Genomic DNA, 16,949 nt, shown 5'->3' on the forward strand with positions numbered 1-16,949 from the left:
TAACCATGACATCTGAATGTATGGATTGCATGATTAAAAGAATATGTTCAGTACTAGAAAAAATACTTTATGGTTTTTAATTTCAATTTCAAATTAAATTTGATTAGGGGGAAAATTTTCTTACTGCTGAAGTGATTTAAGAGCGTATGTCTGTTTGAAAGGCAGTGGAATTAAACCTCCAAAATGCCTATGGCACATGTGAAAATGTGATGCAGGTGCTTTTGAAAATTTTACCCTATAATTTTAAATTATTAGTAAAGGGATACTACTGTATTACAAAGGTGAAACAAACATTTATCAGCAAAGAAATACAAATCCAAATAATACGTGTTTTCATGCAGTTTCCTAAATGACAGGTTAAAAATTCACTCAGTATGATGTATTTGGGCAGCTGAAATTGCAACACAGCTACAAGGACATCATTCCTTGCATTTAAAGTTAGTAAGTACTCAGTATTACTCAAGATCATGCAATGAGGGTAAATTGCCAACAAAAGAAATCAATGATCATTGCGTAATACATAATCTACAGAGCTGAAAAGCAAAATCTTGGTGCAAAGTACCATTTGCAAGACACTAAGTGAATGCCATCAAAAGTATCTATATTGGCAAGCAGTGATCAGCTATAGTATATTATTACATTTATGTAATTGCTAGTTGCAATAAGAAACTGAGACTTATATAATTAAGCATTGTTAAAAATAAATAATAATAATATTACCCAGTGGAAATCCAGGAGAACCAAAAAGGTCTACAAGTTGAAATGCAAATCCCAATGATAACGGAAGACCCAAAAAGTGGGATTTAGTATTTAAAGTATCTTGATTAGCTTCAATTTGTGAGGTCTGTGATGGCTTACTTTCATCTGCTTTGTGTATATCTTCACCACAGCTTTCAAATACATTAGGGTATGTAGGACAGTCAGATGTTACTTTAACAGAACACAAAATATCTGGTTGACTATTTGTAAGCGCTGAAGAGAACTGTTCTCCCTCACCCTCTTTTTTATCAAGTATTTTTTCTTGTTTAAAAGTTGTAATTTGTTCCCTACTTGTTGAAGAAACTATACAAAAGCTAGAGGGAAACTTCTGAACTGGAGAAGAAACAGCTTTCTTTGAAAGACACAGAGATTGTCCCAACTGATTATTATATAAGAGAGATCCCACACCATGGTTAAGTGAAGAATCTGTCACATTATTATTAGAAGGTGCTAGATGTTCTTGAAATTCAAGGTGTTGCTCATTCCTCTTTCCATTGTCCTTATTTGAAATTCTTTCTTGTTCTGTTTTCAAAACATTTTCTGATAGGTTATCATCCATTAATAGAGCATTCTTGCGTCCCTCCTTTGTACTAACAGTAATCTGCCTTGGTAGATGAAAGTTTGGTGCCAAGTTGAAAATCCTTTTGCATCTTCCTTTTTTCTTCGATGGAACTGGTGTACCTACATTGCTTGGAACATTTATTTCAGTTAAGCAGTTTGAAACAGTGACTCCCGACTCTATAAATGAAATATTATGTACTTTGTCAATCAATGATGACGGTAGACCACCAGGTGTTACACTGCCACTCTCTTCATTTAATGTTTGCAGACTGGTTTCTTTTTCTAATTCTTCATTAGATTCATGAGTTTGTTCTACTGTGCTGTCAGGATAGGCCTGTTTGAGCCGCCTCACTCTTTTTGGTCTTTGCTCACATATGAATTTATGGGCACCCTCAGGCCAAGAACAAGAACCCGGCCTATCAGAGCCAAGCTGCAATTGTATATCAGTTAAATCAATTGAAAAAAAAGCCCAAGGATTTTTCTCATTCCTTTTTGATGTCTGTCTGTCTTTCATGGTTTTATCAGGCAAGACAACACAAATTTCAGATGTTTTCAAATCATGCTGGAGAGACAGGGTTTCTTTTTTTCCATTACTTACATTTAACAATTTACTTTCTAGGTCAGGTTCACATGCAGTTTGATCTGATGTAAGTTTATCTTGATTGTTTAACATCATAGCACTATTTTCTTTACTGTTATATTCTGTGTCTAGAACAGAACTGTGATCATTTGTATCTAAGGAATTGGTCTCATTTTCCTTAAGGTTTTTATTTTGGTTATGAGCAACCACCTGATCATCAGTTTCAGAGTAGCAGCCGTGTTGATCATCAAGTGTGTGTTCAAATTCAATTATGTTTTTATTAGGAGCAGATGTCAAATTTATTAGAAATGGACCATCATCTTCTGTAAACAAGTCACTTTTCACTGGACTAGCTAACATTGCTGAAGTCTCAGACACAGCAATAGGTAAACTTCCTGTTTGATGCTTTGTAGATTTTGGGCTTTCATTATAGTCACTATTGGAACGACCTTCACAACCTTCGTCTCCTGGATCTCCATTAAATGTAAATACTGATTTTCTTTTTTCTTCTTCTGAATCTTCCTCTTCACTCTCTGATGTTTCCTGGTCATCTGGAATTAGATGACAAGGGGCTCCATCTGATTTTTTCTCTGTGATTTTAACATGATCATGCTTCATTTTTCTGTTTCTTTTTCGCTTTTTCCTCTGTTTAGCTTTGCTCAGTCTGTGCCCAGGTTTCTTCTTAATGTCTGTTTCCCTAAATGTAGAATAAAAAACTAAATATGAAAGAAAATCCATAGCAGTAATAACCCACTCATAATACGCAGCTTTAGGAAAAAATATTTAACTATATAGTAATCAAGTTTTGATCCCTTCACTACTGAAATTTTTTTTAAATCCTGATATTAAATTTATTTAAAAATTCATTTAAAAATTACCATTTCTGTATATTTCAAAAACATGATATAAATGTGTCTTACCATTCACAAAGCATCTTTAAACTGTTTAACATACACACACTGAATTTTAGTTTGAATCTCATTTCAAGAACTTCCAACTTAAAACAAAGCAGTAGGTAAAGCAGCATTTTCAAGCGTCTTTCAAAATTATAAATGATTGATCCCCACTAATCATTCAGCATCTAGGGTTTGCCCATGTTCTGTAATTTTGTGAAGCTCCACCTTGTGCAATGTTCAGAATGGTGGAAAATGAGTGGAGAGTAACATGATCTGTTTTCCTTCTGTTAGAATATCCCACTGATATCAGAGTGTTCTTCTATTGGGAAAAATAGATTAGATGGACTCAATAATTTAGAAGATACTAACTACAAAAAATCCTGATTGACATACAAGTTTAATAATTATTACCATTCCCTCAGACCTATTGCTCAATGTACCATGTTTAGCATGTGTACACATGCATTTTATCAGGGGAGTATAGTACCTCTAATTACTTACTTATTTAATTTGGAACAAAGTGGTACCTCATGACTGTCTGAAGAGATGGTATATTTAGGCCTTCCAGAAGCCTGCTGTGGATTTTAAGAGTCTGTTCTGATAATGTTCAATAGTGTAAACATAAGCAGAACTGTATGTGTAAGAAACTGCAGAATAATTATGTTTGTGAGAACAAGAAAAGATAAACTAACTAAAAAGCTATAAAAGACCAGTTTGAACTAATACTAAACCTGTACTGACAGGAAAGGAGAGTTGACATGGAAATGAGAATAATATATATGTCTACAAAAAGATAACAAAAATTATAAATAACTTTGTGTAAGAAAGGGAGGTTGCAGCTGTAGAGTCTGATGCTGGAGGTGACTGTGATGAGATTGTTCAAATGAGCTTCCTACTTATAAGTAACTGATAACTACTTGCTGAGTGTTTTGCCTTAATAAATATTTTTTAGACCCATCTGTTGAGTAAGTGAACCTCAATCCAATGATTTAAGTCTACTAGAGACAAATTAATTTAGTAGTAGGCAATTATGTAATTAGGAATCTCAAGTCTATAAATCCGAATTGTTGAGTTGCACTTCTCATCAAGATTAACAGGCAGCAGTACAAATAAAAATGGCAACTAAACTTTTTGGCATCACACTTCCCAATTACAGGTTTCTAACCAAACTAAGCCCTAAATAAACAAAATAAAGATGACTAGGTAAACCTATTACAGGAATTTAATACATTCTATAGATATACTTTTTTTTATAGAGCAAAACAACGAAGGGAAGGTTTCAGAGTAGCAGCCGCGTTAGTCTGTATTCGCAAAAAGAAAAAGAGTACTTGTGGCACCTTAGAGACTAACAAATTTATTTGAGCATAAGCTTTTGTGAGCTACAGCTCACTTCATCGGATGCAATGAAGGGAAGGTAATTCCAAATAAATGAATCTGAGGTTGATGACCTATATAGGTATAATAGGTTTCTTTTCATACCTTCATATACACCAGAACAGACTGATACAATTTGAGAAGAGATTCTATGGAAATAAAAAATAAGGGAAAAGTTGATACCACCAGTAGAGTACCACATCCATACCTAGAGGCCACATCCATAGAGATTTATTTCCTCCCTATAATACCCAGTAAATGAGTGCAAGAATGACTAACCTGTCATCTTACAAATGTCATTTTCCATTTCTTTACTGGAAAAGTATTGTTACTTATCTTGTACAGTAACTGGAATTCTTCAAAATATTTGGTCCCTATGTGGATTCCACTTGAGATGTGCATGCATTCCATGTGTCTGAGACCAGAAGATTTTTGTTAGCAGTGTCCATTGGTCCATGCCTGCACCCTTCTCTTCCTTGTGTTTTGAACTAAGGGCATCAGTGGCACTGTGCACTGACCACTTCTCCAGTTCTTTCTCTATAGTGAATTACCAGCAGGATCCACAGCAGAGGAGAAGGAGGGCGGGTAGTGGAATATACACATAGGGACTCAAAGTTACTGAAGTTCTTAAAGAACTTCAGTAACTGCATAAGATAAGTAATCGTACTTTCTTCTTTGAATGATAGTCCATATGTGTATTCAACCTGAGGGGGCTTACTCGCAGTATTCATTGAGGGCGGGGTGGTGGTGGTGAGGAACCTTACTCTATCACAGATTGGAAGACTGTTCTGCTGAAGGCTGCATCTGCTGTAGAGGCTTGTACCAGCATGTACTGTCTCACAAAGGTGTGCACAGAACCCCACCTTGCTGCTTTACAGATTTCCACAAGAGGGGCACTTCAAAGTGAAACTACTAACATAGCCTGGGTTCTGGTCGAGTGGGCCCTCACACTTGTGCGGGAGAGGTTGCAGTTAGTTCATTGCAAAGCAAGATTCAGCCTGAAATCCATTTGCAAAGTCTCTGTGAGGAGACTGCCTCCGCACTCGTGCTTTTGGCAAAGGAGAAAAACAGCTTAGGGGATTTTCGGAAGGGTTTTGTCCTTTGCAGGTGTAATGTCAAGACTCAACAGACATCCAGAGTATGTAGCTGCTTATGCTGTCTGGTGGCATGTGGCTTCACAAAGAAGAGAGGTGAGTGGATGACCTTGTTCAGATGGAATTCTGAGATTACTCTGGGGAGGAATTTAGTATATAACCTCAAAGAAACCTTGTCCTTCTGGAAGACCATATAGGGCAGGTACACCATAAAGGACCCACCGCTCACCTACTCTTCTGGCTGAGGTAATTGCCAGAAAGGTAACGTTTGTAGCTAGATGGAACATTCATTCATGCTATTAAGGCTAGACTGAGATCCCATACTTGGGTAGGTTTCAGTACCAGAAGAAAGTTTCTGACAAGTCCCTTCAGAAACTGTTTTGTAGGAGGATGGGGAAAGACCAAATGTCTGTCCACTGGAGGGTGAAAGGCACAAGTTACTCTCAAGTGCACTTGCAAGGAGATGATACATAGTCTCAATGTTTTTAGAGAGAGGAAGTAGTCCAGAATAGTAGGGATCTCAGCATCCTCTGATGGTCTATGGCACAAGATAGAAAATCTTTTTCATTTAGCTGTATAGCATTTTCTCATGAAGTCTTTTCAGCTATAGCTAAGAATGGCTTGTACTATCTCTGAGCATGATCATTCTGCACTTGTCATCCATCATAACCACCTGTTAAAGGGAGAGATTCCGAGTTGGGGTGGAGGATCTTGCCATTGTCCTAGGTCAAAAGGTCTGGGAAGAGCTGAATGCAGAGGAACAGGTGTGAGGCCACCTGGTGAAGGCTGGTGAACGAGAACTGTCTCGACCACTGAGGAAAAATTAAGATCACCAATGCCTTGTCCTGTATGATTTTACTCAGGATTCAAAGTAAGAGCGGAATGAGTGAGAATGCATACATCAGTGTTTCTGGCCATTGTACTAGAAACACATCCCCTCTGCACTTGAGGCCCCTAGCCACTCTGGAGCAGTATGCCAGGCTTTTCTTGTTTTCTTGGGATGCAAAGAGATCCCATAATTGGAATACACTCTGTACCACAGCGATACAGAATCTCTTTATGTGTGGATGTGGTAGGGGGACACAAAAGTCCCATCAAAAAGATTTCTTGGTGGCATGCTGGGGCTAGAAGTATAATGAAGAAGGAACAGTCTGTTCACTATACTGCATTCTTTGGTGTTTTCTACAAGGCTTGAAAGCTCTTTGATGGTAGAATGATTGAGGAGATGGTTATTATATGTTTATAAGATTGAGCCTTAGGATATATCCTCCTTGGTGCGGTAATAAAGATACTCAGAGAACAAAGAGTTGCTCTTGAGTCTTTGAGGGTACATAACTATTCCTCAGTTTTCTCACTGAATAGGTTATTTCCCATGAAAGATCCTCTGTAGTGGACTAAACTTCTTTTGAAAATCTGGAGGATTGGTGTCACAAAGCCCAACTCATAACTATGGATGTTGCCATCTAGAAGGGATGCTGTACCTGCTGCGTCCACCGAAGCCCGGAAGGGCCAATCTAGTTAGCAATTTACCTTCATCAGTGATTGCTTGGAACTGAAATCTATCCTTTTGAGGTAGTTTGTTATTGAATTCAGAGAGCTTATTGTAATTAATAAAATCATACTTACTTAGACATCAATGCTTTCTCACTATGTAGAACTACAAACTTGCTGATGTGAAATTCATTCTTCCAAAGAGGGTTACACGTTTGGTCTTCTTCTTTGTGGGTGTAGATCCAGATTGGCTGTTGCTTGTTTCTTTTGGTGACTGCCTGCACCACTAAAGAGTTTGGAGCACAGTGTGAAAGTAACTTTTCTGCCCCCTTTAATAATACAAAGTATTTCTTCTCCATTCCTTGGGGGGGGGGAGTGCAAGTGGCTGGAATATGCCAGACTATTTTGGCCAGTTCTAGCCTCATTAACAGGCAGTGCCACTATACTGGGACTAGTGCTCTGGAGGATATCCAGTATCTTATGAGGAACGTCATATACTTCCTCCAGCAGGATCTGGTGTGTGTCTGCAGTTCTCTTCAGAATGTCCTGGAATTGCCTGTAGTTATCAGGTGGTGATGGTGAGGCTGCTGTGACTGCCTCATCTGGTGAGGACATTGATAATTCTTCAGCAATGAGTGGTTCCACCTGTTCAGGTTGCTCCTCTTCCTCAGTGTCCCTGAGCAGGTTAAGGCTCTGCCCCAAAATGGGAAGCCTGTCTTGACTCCCCTTGAAACCTTGCCTATCTGGGATACCTCACATATGGATTTCATGCACCCCAATAAGGCCAATGTGAGGGATCATAGGTAAGGATACAATTTAATCATGGAAGTTATGGATTCCATGACTTTAATGAACGTCCATGACTTCTTTGGCTTCAGCCAGTGGCGGATCCTGGAGCTTGCAGTCCCATCCTCACCACTGTGGGACTCAGGCTTTAGTCCTTTAGTCCCCCCAGTAGTCTTTCTCCCCCCCAAAATAGTTTTAGTAAAAGTCACCAACAAGTCCCGGGCTTCCATGGATTTTTGTTTATTGCCTGCGACTTGTCCATGACTTTTACTAAAAATAACCAGGATAAAATCTTAACCTTAATCATAGGGGTAACAGGGTGGTCCCCATGGAAGAGGACACCATTGGTTCCAAGTTGGGTATTCCTTCCTGTGAGATTGGGAAGGTGCCCTGGAGATCTTGGAGCCTCTATTGGGGCTCACTTCCCACCTTGATAGGGGTGGTGAAGCTCTCCCACCCATATCAGACTCATTGGAGGAGAATGAGGTTTCTGTGACAATAGGAGGTGCCATTGGTAGCCGTGGTCTCATTATGATTCAGCTGGTCGACAATACTGAAAAGTGGCAAAGTGTTGGTGTAGGGACCTGCTTGGTTAGGAATGGATCTGAAAGTATGGGTGATTCTGGGTCTGCACAGATCATAAGGTCCTCCAGTATAGTGTATCTAGTGGCAGCCCCAGGTGCTGGAGAGTGGATCAGGCTCCCGTACCTTAGTGGTGCCAGCTTCAGATGGACAGCATTTTTTGGTACTGACGATTCCTTTTCTCTGCGCATCAGTACCATTGGTATAAGAGGCATTTACTGTCTTCTTTCCCTCATCAATACTGAGGATATTTCCAGCCCTGCAGCTGTCAACAGTTTTGGTTGCTTGTTCCTTCTGTTGTTCAGTGCTAAGGAACCAATACTGTGGTCCTTGTGAGTGCCACACCACACCCATAGGTGCAAAGTGACACCTGACATAAAGGGTGTTGGAGAGGAAATCTTCTTTTGGATGAGGTCTTGGAGGGAGATTTCTCACTTTTCTTGTGAGAGTGTTTGCTTTTACCCTCCTGATGTCTCTGTTTGGAAGAGTCTTTAACTCCACCTTGAACAGCCTCAGAGCCAGAGATCACCCTGCTCAAGGGGGAGCTTCTCAGTGCCTCTCTCCTATGTACAGGAGCGTCTGATGGTCCAGAACTGGATGAGGTTTCATGGAATGATTCATCAGGAATCTTCTAAGCCTGAACTCACAGGGTTGATTAGTTTGGTGAGGAGAGGACCAACAGACACTGTACTGAGAGAGGATATGAACTTTCCCGGGGCAATAAAGACATGTATCAAAGTTGTCACTGACTGGGAAAGCCTGGGGACAGGCCGCACAGATCTTGAATCCCAGGGTCTTCGGCATCCTAGGTACCTGCATAGGGGGGTATCAGGGTGTGGGTGCCCCTTGTACTCCTGAACTACTGAAATGACACTATCTAAACTGGTAAAATTATTAACAGATCTATGTTTTTTTAACAGGAATGCTAGCTAAAGCTATGGACACTAGAGAAGTCCATCTCAGGCCACAGGTGGTAGAAAGGAATTGGAGAGGCCATTAGTCTAGACCACCCTTTATGCCCTCACTTCAGAGTATAAGGAGCAGAAGGACACTGGTGTGGACCAACTGACGTTGCTAGAAAAAATCTTCTGGTCTCAGATGCAAGGAGTGCATGCACACCTTGAGTGGAATACATGTTGGAAATCAAAGAAGAGGCACCTTGACTCTCAGTGGATATGGCAGGTAGGTCTCAGTCAAAGGTAAGTCTCAGTCTTCGAGGTAGGTCTCAGACAAATTCACCAAGCTGTAGTGGATTTGAAAGTCTTGATTCCCTTTTATATTACAGTTTTTAAAAAAAGCATCAATTAACCTGGTATCTAAGCTGTGAATATACTTGAGACCCTCCACTAACAGAAACATGCCAAATTCTTTCCAGATTAATTGAGGAGTCTTCTGTGACAAAGAAGCACCAAAAGGTGCTCTTTGTTGGATATAGAATGGGACAAAAACATGCATTTTTAATTCAAAATAAACCTTGAGATAAACAGAAAAAGGAAGGAGGAAATGGTCCTCAACACAAGACTTTCCTTATATAAAACAAAAACTATAATACAAGACAATTTGCCAGCTTGTCACTCTGTGGTCACCAATGTGTGTGTGCACACTAGAAAAAGTGTTACAGAGCCCACAACAACAGGGCAGCTGTACCTGTGCTAAGTTGCTAGAATAATACTAGTAAAAATGCCTGACGCTGTTCTACATTAGCACTTATCTGATTCCTACCATGACAGTAGCCTTACCATTGCTGGCAATTGCATTAAAATGAATAGGAGTACTTGAGGCACCTTAGAGACTAACAAATTTATTTGAGCATAAGCTTTTATGAGCTACAGCTCACTTCATCAGATGCATGCAGTGGAAAATACAGTGGGAGATTTTATATACACAGAGAACATGAAACAATGGGTGTTACCATACACACTGTAACGAGAGTGATCAGGTAAGGTGAGCTATTGCCAGCAGGAGAGAAAAAAAACCTTTTGTAGTGATAATTAAGGTGGGCCATTTCCAGCAGTTGACAAGAATGTGTGAGGAACTGGTGGGGGGAATAAACATGGGGAAATAGTTTTACTTTGTGTAATGACACATCCACTCCCAGTCTTTATTCAAGCCTAATTTAATGGTGTCCAGTTTGCAAATTAATTCCAATTCAGCAGTCTCTCGTTGGAGTCTGTTTATGAAGTTTTTTTGTTGAAGAATTGCCACTTTTAGGTCTGTAATCGAGTGACCAGAGAGATTGAAGTGTTCTCTGACTGGTTTTTGATTGTTATAATTCTTGAAGTCTGATTTGTGTCCATTTATTCTTTTGCGTAGAGACTGTCCAGTCTGGCCAATGTACATGGCAGAGGGGCATTGCTGGCACATGATGGCATATATCACATTGGTAGATGTGCAGGTGAATGAGCCTCTGATAGTGTGGCTGATGTGATTAGGCCCTATGATGGTGTCCCCTGAATAGATATGTGGACACAGTTGGCAAAGTTTATGTTCAAATAAATTTGTTAGTCTCTAAGGTGCCACAATTACTCCTTTTCTTTTTTCGGATACAGACTAGCATGGCTGCTACTCTGAAACCTATTAAAATTAATGCTATCTTTTGTAATGTACAACATGCCTAAAAGAACACTTAATGCTCAAGAACATTAGTGGCCAAAGAGAACAGTTTAATTAAGCATTTTAAGGTTCCAAGGTGGAACAACTGTTCAAAAGGGAACAAGTCATTTTGACTCGCCTTTGATAATGTAATGGTGCACAGGTGAGCTTGACCCTCAGTCTCTGAAGATGCGCACTCTCACAGATCATAGAATATCAGGGTTGGAAGGGACCTCAGGAGGTCATCTTGTCCAACCCCCTGTTCAAAGCAGGACCAATCCCCAACTAAATCATCCCAACCAGGGCTTTGTCAAGCCTGACCTTAAAAACCTCTAAGGAAGGGGATTCCACCACCTCCCTAGGCAACCCATTCCAGTGCTTCACCAGCCTCCTAGTGAAAAAGTTTTTCCTAATATCCAACCTAAACCTGCCCCACTTCAACTTGAGACCATTACTCCTTGTTCTGTCATCTAGTACCACTGAGAACAGTCTAGATCCATCCTCTTTGGAACCCTCTTTCAGGTAGTTGAAAGCAGCTACCAAATCCCCCCTCATTCTTCTCTTCTGCAGACTAAATAATCCCAGTTCCCTCAGATCAATCCATGCATATCTGAGAGGACAAATAAGCAGTTAATTGTATCCCTCTCATGAAAGAATTCAAAACAGACTGAGGGAACCATATTGACAAATCAGAGCTAAGGTGTCCAGGGCAAGAACTACTAGATGTGCTGGGGTCTTCTACCTGATGTTCCATTTTTCTAAATAATTTTGGGGAATGAATGACATAACAAAATTCTGGAACCATGGCAATAGAGGAAAAAAAGTGACCATGAAAATCACCATATTATCTGACAACAGCTGCAGAAGTGGACAGCTCAGTATTGCTGCAAGAAGAAGAAAAAAAGGTCTTGGTCTGGCATCTGTGAGATCAAATTTGCTTGGGCAGAGTTAGCTTCCCCTGAACTGACAGCCAGCTGAGGAATTCTACTAAGAGATTAGTCTTCCTTAATAGATGTCAGGCTCTTAAGGCAAGCGGATGCCTCCACTTAGGTAAAAAGAAACTGACTCTCCTCCTCCAACCCATCATTTCCTATTTCTTGAAGTACATTGTTACAAAAAGTATCCTCAAAGTTGAGGATAGGGCTCTACTTTTCCAAAGGGTCAAAAAGCTTTCCTGGTAACAATAAACCCGAACACATTAAATGGAGAGACAAAATTTTTTGAGAGAGAGCACCTATCGCATGCCGCCCTATTTACATAGCTGAGCATTTATATTATGCACACTGCTGTTGTAGCTGACACTATAGCTACACTACAGAGCTTACAGCGGTGCAGCTACACTACTGTAGCGCGGCTAGTGCAGATACTCTAAGCTAACCGGAGAGAGCTCTCCCATCAACTTAATTACTCCAGCCCCTGCAAGCAGCAGTAGCTCTGACAGCGGGAGAAGCTCTCCCGCTGACATAGTGCTGTCCACACTGGCGTTTATGTCGGTGTAACTTACGTTGCTCAAGGAAGTGGCTTATTCATACCCTTGAGTGACATAACTTATACCAACGTAAGCTGTAGTGTGAATATAGCCTGAATGTCTGCATCCAAGTACTTCCTACTAAAAATATGGCATCTTTGAGGTCTAACTATGAATAAAATTTACAATAAATTAAAGACACAGGATGTTGGATCCTTTAGAGATGAGTGGGCCATATTTAACACTTTGACAACACTTTGATATAAAAGTTATCTACCTTGCTTTAGCAGCTGGGTAGAAAGTTTGATATATCGAGAGACAAATTTTTTCTAGACTAAGTATGTAGGAAAAACAGAATCAATCCCTTTAACCCTGATACAGAGCTGACTAATTCTTCCTCTTCCGATATTCAGAATTCTGAAAAGCAAACTACGGAAATGTGGCCTGGATAAAATAACTATAAGGTGAGTGCAGAACTGATGAAAGACCATACTCAAAGATTTCAGAGTGGTAGCGTAGTTATCAGTGGTTCACTGTCAAATAGGAAGGGCGTATCTACCAGAGTCCCACAAGGGTCAGCCTGGGTCTGGTACTATTCAATATTTTCATGAATGACTTGGATAACAGAGTGGAAAGAATGCTTACAAAATTTGTGGATTACTGCAATTTGGGAAGGGCTGCAATCACTTTGGGGACAGTACTAGAAATGAAAATGACTGACAAATTAGAGAATTGGTCTGAAATCAACAAAATGTAATTCAAGTGAAGAGTTTACAGAGGAAGGGAAGTGAAGGCAGCTATAAAAAGCAATATATATCAAATGGAAGAAAGGGAAATTAGGTAGTAATGAATATAAATCAGAAGTTAGGAACTGTATAACATTGATACCAGAAGCAAAGGGACACTAGTTTAAATTTATGGTTAGCAGAGTTCAGGAAAATAAGGTGTTTTTTTTAATCTATTCAGAATAAAAAGAATCCTGACAATTGGTCTTTTACTAGATGGAAATGGTAGTATTATCAATAATAATAAGAAGAAAGAAAAGGCAGAAGTGTTCAATAAATATTTCTGTTCTCTATTTGGGGGGAAGGGGGAAAGATATAGTCTAATAATTTGATGACGATAACTCTTTCCGTTCCTCTAGTATCTCTGGATGATGATAAACAGAAGCTATTAATGTTGGATATTTTAAAATGAGCAGGTCCATATAACTTCCATCCAAGAGTTTTAAAGGAACTGGCTAAGGAGCTTACTGAATCATTAATCTAATTTTCAATAAGTCTTGAAGCACTGGGGAACTTCCAGAAGACTGGAAGAAGGCTAGAGTTGTCAAAAAATTTTTAAAAGGGTATACGGGATGAACTGAATAATTACAGACCTATCACCTGACATCGATCCCAGGCAAGATAATGGAGTGGCTGATATGGGACTCGATTAATAATTACAGTACCCTCCTTTCATTCTTTAATTCAAATCAGCATGGGTTTACAGAAAATAGAAACTGTCAAACTAAGGTATTTTTTTAATGAGATTAAATGTTTGGTTGAAAAAGATAATAGTATTGACTATTTAGTCTAAATAATATTTAGACTTATATAGGACGTTTAACTTGGTACCGTATGACATTTTGATGAAAAACTAGAACGATATAGAATTAACATGGCACACATTAAATGGTTTAAAAACTGGCTAACTGATAAGTTTCAAAATGTACTTGTAAATGGGGAATCATCCCCAAGTGGGTATCTTTCTAGTGGAGTCCCACAGTGACCGGTTTTTGGCCCTATGCTATTTAATATTTTTATCAATGACCTAGGGAAAAAAACACAAAATCATCACTGAAAAAGTTTGTAGATGACACAAAAATTGGGGGAGTGGTAAATAATCAAGAGGACAGGTCACTGATTCACTGTGATCTGGATCTTTTGGTAAACTGGGCACAAGCAATGTATGTTTTAATATGGCTAAATGTAACCCGCATACCTTCTGGATGTGGTGTTCTGTTCCACATGGGGGGGGAGGGAACACAAACACCTCTACAGCCAGTTTGCTTTTAGTTCATGCAGTAGAGGCTAATGCACTAAGCTCCAGAGGTTCCAGGTTCAATCCTACCCACCGATGACCGGGGTAGGAACGGGGACTGTTGGCGTTACATATACATGTAGAAACAAAGAATGTAAGCCAAATTTACAGGATCATATCCCAGGAAGCAGGATACTGTGTCCAGTTCTGGTGCCCACAGTTCAAGAAAGATGTTGATAAATTGGAGAGGGTGGAAGAGTCACAGGAATCATTAAAGAGTTAGAAAACATGCCTTATAGTAATAAGCTAACCAGACTGAGCTCTTTGAGTCTAACAAAAGGAAGGTTAAGGGGCGACTTGATTACAATCTTTAAGTATCTACATGGGAACAAATGTTTAATAATTTGCTTTTCAACCTAACAGAGAAAAAGGTATAACATGATCCAATTGGTGGAAGCTGAAGCTAGACAAATTCAGACTGGAAATAAGGTGTAATTTTTTAACAGTGAGAGTAATTAACCACTGGAACAATTTACCAATGGTCATGGTGGATTTCTCCATCACTGACAATTTTAAAATCAAGATTGGATGCTTTTCTAAAATATATGCTCTAGGACTTATTTTGGGGAAGTTTTATGGCCTGTGTTATACAGCAGAGCAGACTAGATGATCACAATGGTCCCTTCAGGTCCTTAGAATCGGTGAATCTATTAAAGTACTTCACTTCAGAAGGAAAAATCAAATGTACAACTGCAAAATGGGTAAACAACAGGCTACATGGTAATACTGCTGAAAAGGATCTGGGGGTTATAATGGATCACAAACCAAATGTAAGTCAAAAATGTGATGCAGTTGAGAATAAAACTAACAACATTCAGGAGTGTATTAACAGCAGGGTAGTGTGTAAGACACAGGAGGTAATTATCCTACTCTCCTCAGCACTGGTGAGGCCTCAGCTGGAGTGTTGTGTACAGGAAAAATGTGGACAAATGGAAGTGAGTCAAGAGGACAGCAACAAAAATGATTAAAGGTTTAGAAAACATGACCTATGAGGAAAGGTTAAAAAAACTGGGCATGTTTAGTTTTGAGAAAAGAAGACTGAAGGGAGACCTAATAACAGTCTTCAAATATGTTAAGGGCTGTTATAAAGAGGATGGTGATCAATTGTTCTCCGTGTCCACTGAAGGTAGGACAAGAAGTAAATGGGCCAAATCTAAAGCAAGGGAGATTAAGATAGTAGGAACAACTTTCGAACTATAAGGATAGTTAAGTACTGGAATAGGCTTCCAAGGGAGGTTGTGGAATCCCCAACATTTGAAGTTTTTAAGAACAGGTTAGACAAACATCTGTCAGGGATGGTTGGTTTACTTAGTCCTGCCACAGCACAGATGTTTGGATTTGATGACCTCTCAAGATCCCTTCCAGCCCTACATCTCTATGATTCCATATGGAAGATTTACAGGGATGCTAGAAGACTTCTCTAGAACTGATGCAAACTTCTTCCTTAAAGGTCTCTTGCAATGAGACAAAGACAGGGATGTCCCAACTTCACAAAAGGAGCTTCCCTGTGTATCCTCAGTAACGGGTTCCTTGCTATTACAAAAGAACTAAGTATTATGCTACTACAGTACAGAAGTGCTTGAACAACTATAAAGATCTGAGAGACATACTTCCAATGTTGTTAGCAGGAATGAGTATAATTGAAATCCAAAGGCAAAGGTATGGAGTCATCATTCACTTCTCTTATGGTTGCTGGATTAGCTCTATCCCTTCTTATCATTCTCCTCTCCTAGATGTGACTCTGCAGCCTGCTGAGGCCCAAGCAAAGGGAACATTACAAGTACTGATTAAAGCAGGTTCTGTGTACCTTCCCCATGGGCTTAAAAAACTGACAAAAAGTTGAGGACTCACTTACCTCCTGATATACTGGGCCACTTCTCTCAATCCATTCCACATGAGAGCCCAGCTCTCTTGGGACCTATAATGGAGGGTGGGTTCCTAATGTATTGCAGAGGTTTACAAAAGTGTGAGGAAAAACTCACAAGACTAACACAGTTAGTCTTCCCCCCGCCCCAATCATCATTCTGAAACAGGTAGCAGAATAACATCCTGACAGGATTCAACTAGCAGTGCAAGAAAAGCAGGAATACATGAACTATGAGGAAAGGTTATGACCTTTGAGGGAAGGTTTAAAAAAACTGCATGTTTAGCCTTGAGAAAAGAAGACTGAGAGGGGGAACTAGCTAACAGTCTTCAAATATGTGAAGGGATGTTATAAAAAGGACTGTTATCAATTGTTCTCCATATCCACTGAAGGCAGGACAAGAAGTAATAGGCTTAATCTGCAGCAAGGAAGATTTAGGTAGGATATTAGAAAAAACGTTTAACTATAAGGATCATGGACGGACAGTGACACAGTCATTGGGGGAGGCTAAATCCCACCTCCTCCCCTTGTGCCCAGGGCCCCATCCCTCACCCTCCCCTTCTGCCCTCCCTTTCCCACAGGAGTCCAGAGCACCCCCACGGCCCTCGGCCCCAGCACTGGGTGGACAGGGTCGAGGTGCCAGCCGCGGTGCACAGGGTGGCGTAGCCACAGCGCACCCAGCCCTGGTGTGCTGGGAAGAAGTGACCCCAGCCTTGGTGCACTGGGTGGCCAGCCCCAGAGCACCAGGTGGCGCAGCTGCAGCGCCCCCTACCCCAGTGCGCCAGGCAGTGCGTCTGCAGCACCCACAGCCCTGATGCAC

The 16,949-nt window shown here is 40.1% G+C and overlaps 1 protein-coding gene across 8 annotated transcripts in view; it reads right to left on the bottom strand.

Annotated features, from left to right (window-relative positions):
- The window catches only part of LOC125635479 (NEDD4-binding protein 2-like 2), a 103,581-nt gene that overhangs the window by 19,175 nt on the left and 67,457 nt on the right, over positions 1–16,949 (bottom strand). For 7 of the 8 annotated variants that reach the window (XM_048847215.2, XM_048847223.2, XM_048847239.2 and 4 more), the window contains one exon: positions 721–2,597. The exons of the other annotated variant lie outside the window; for it this stretch is intronic. In XM_048847215.2, coding sequence (XP_048703172.2) covers positions 721–2,597 — 1,877 coding nt within the window. The remainder of the gene's footprint in view (positions 1–720; positions 2,598–16,949) is intronic. 8 annotated transcript variants of the gene reach the window in all.

This window comes from Caretta caretta, chromosome 1 (assembly GCF_965140235.1).
Source record: "Caretta caretta isolate rCarCar2 chromosome 1, rCarCar1.hap1, whole genome shotgun sequence".
Classification (NCBI taxonomy): domain Eukaryota; kingdom Metazoa; phylum Chordata; order Testudines; family Cheloniidae; genus Caretta; species Caretta caretta.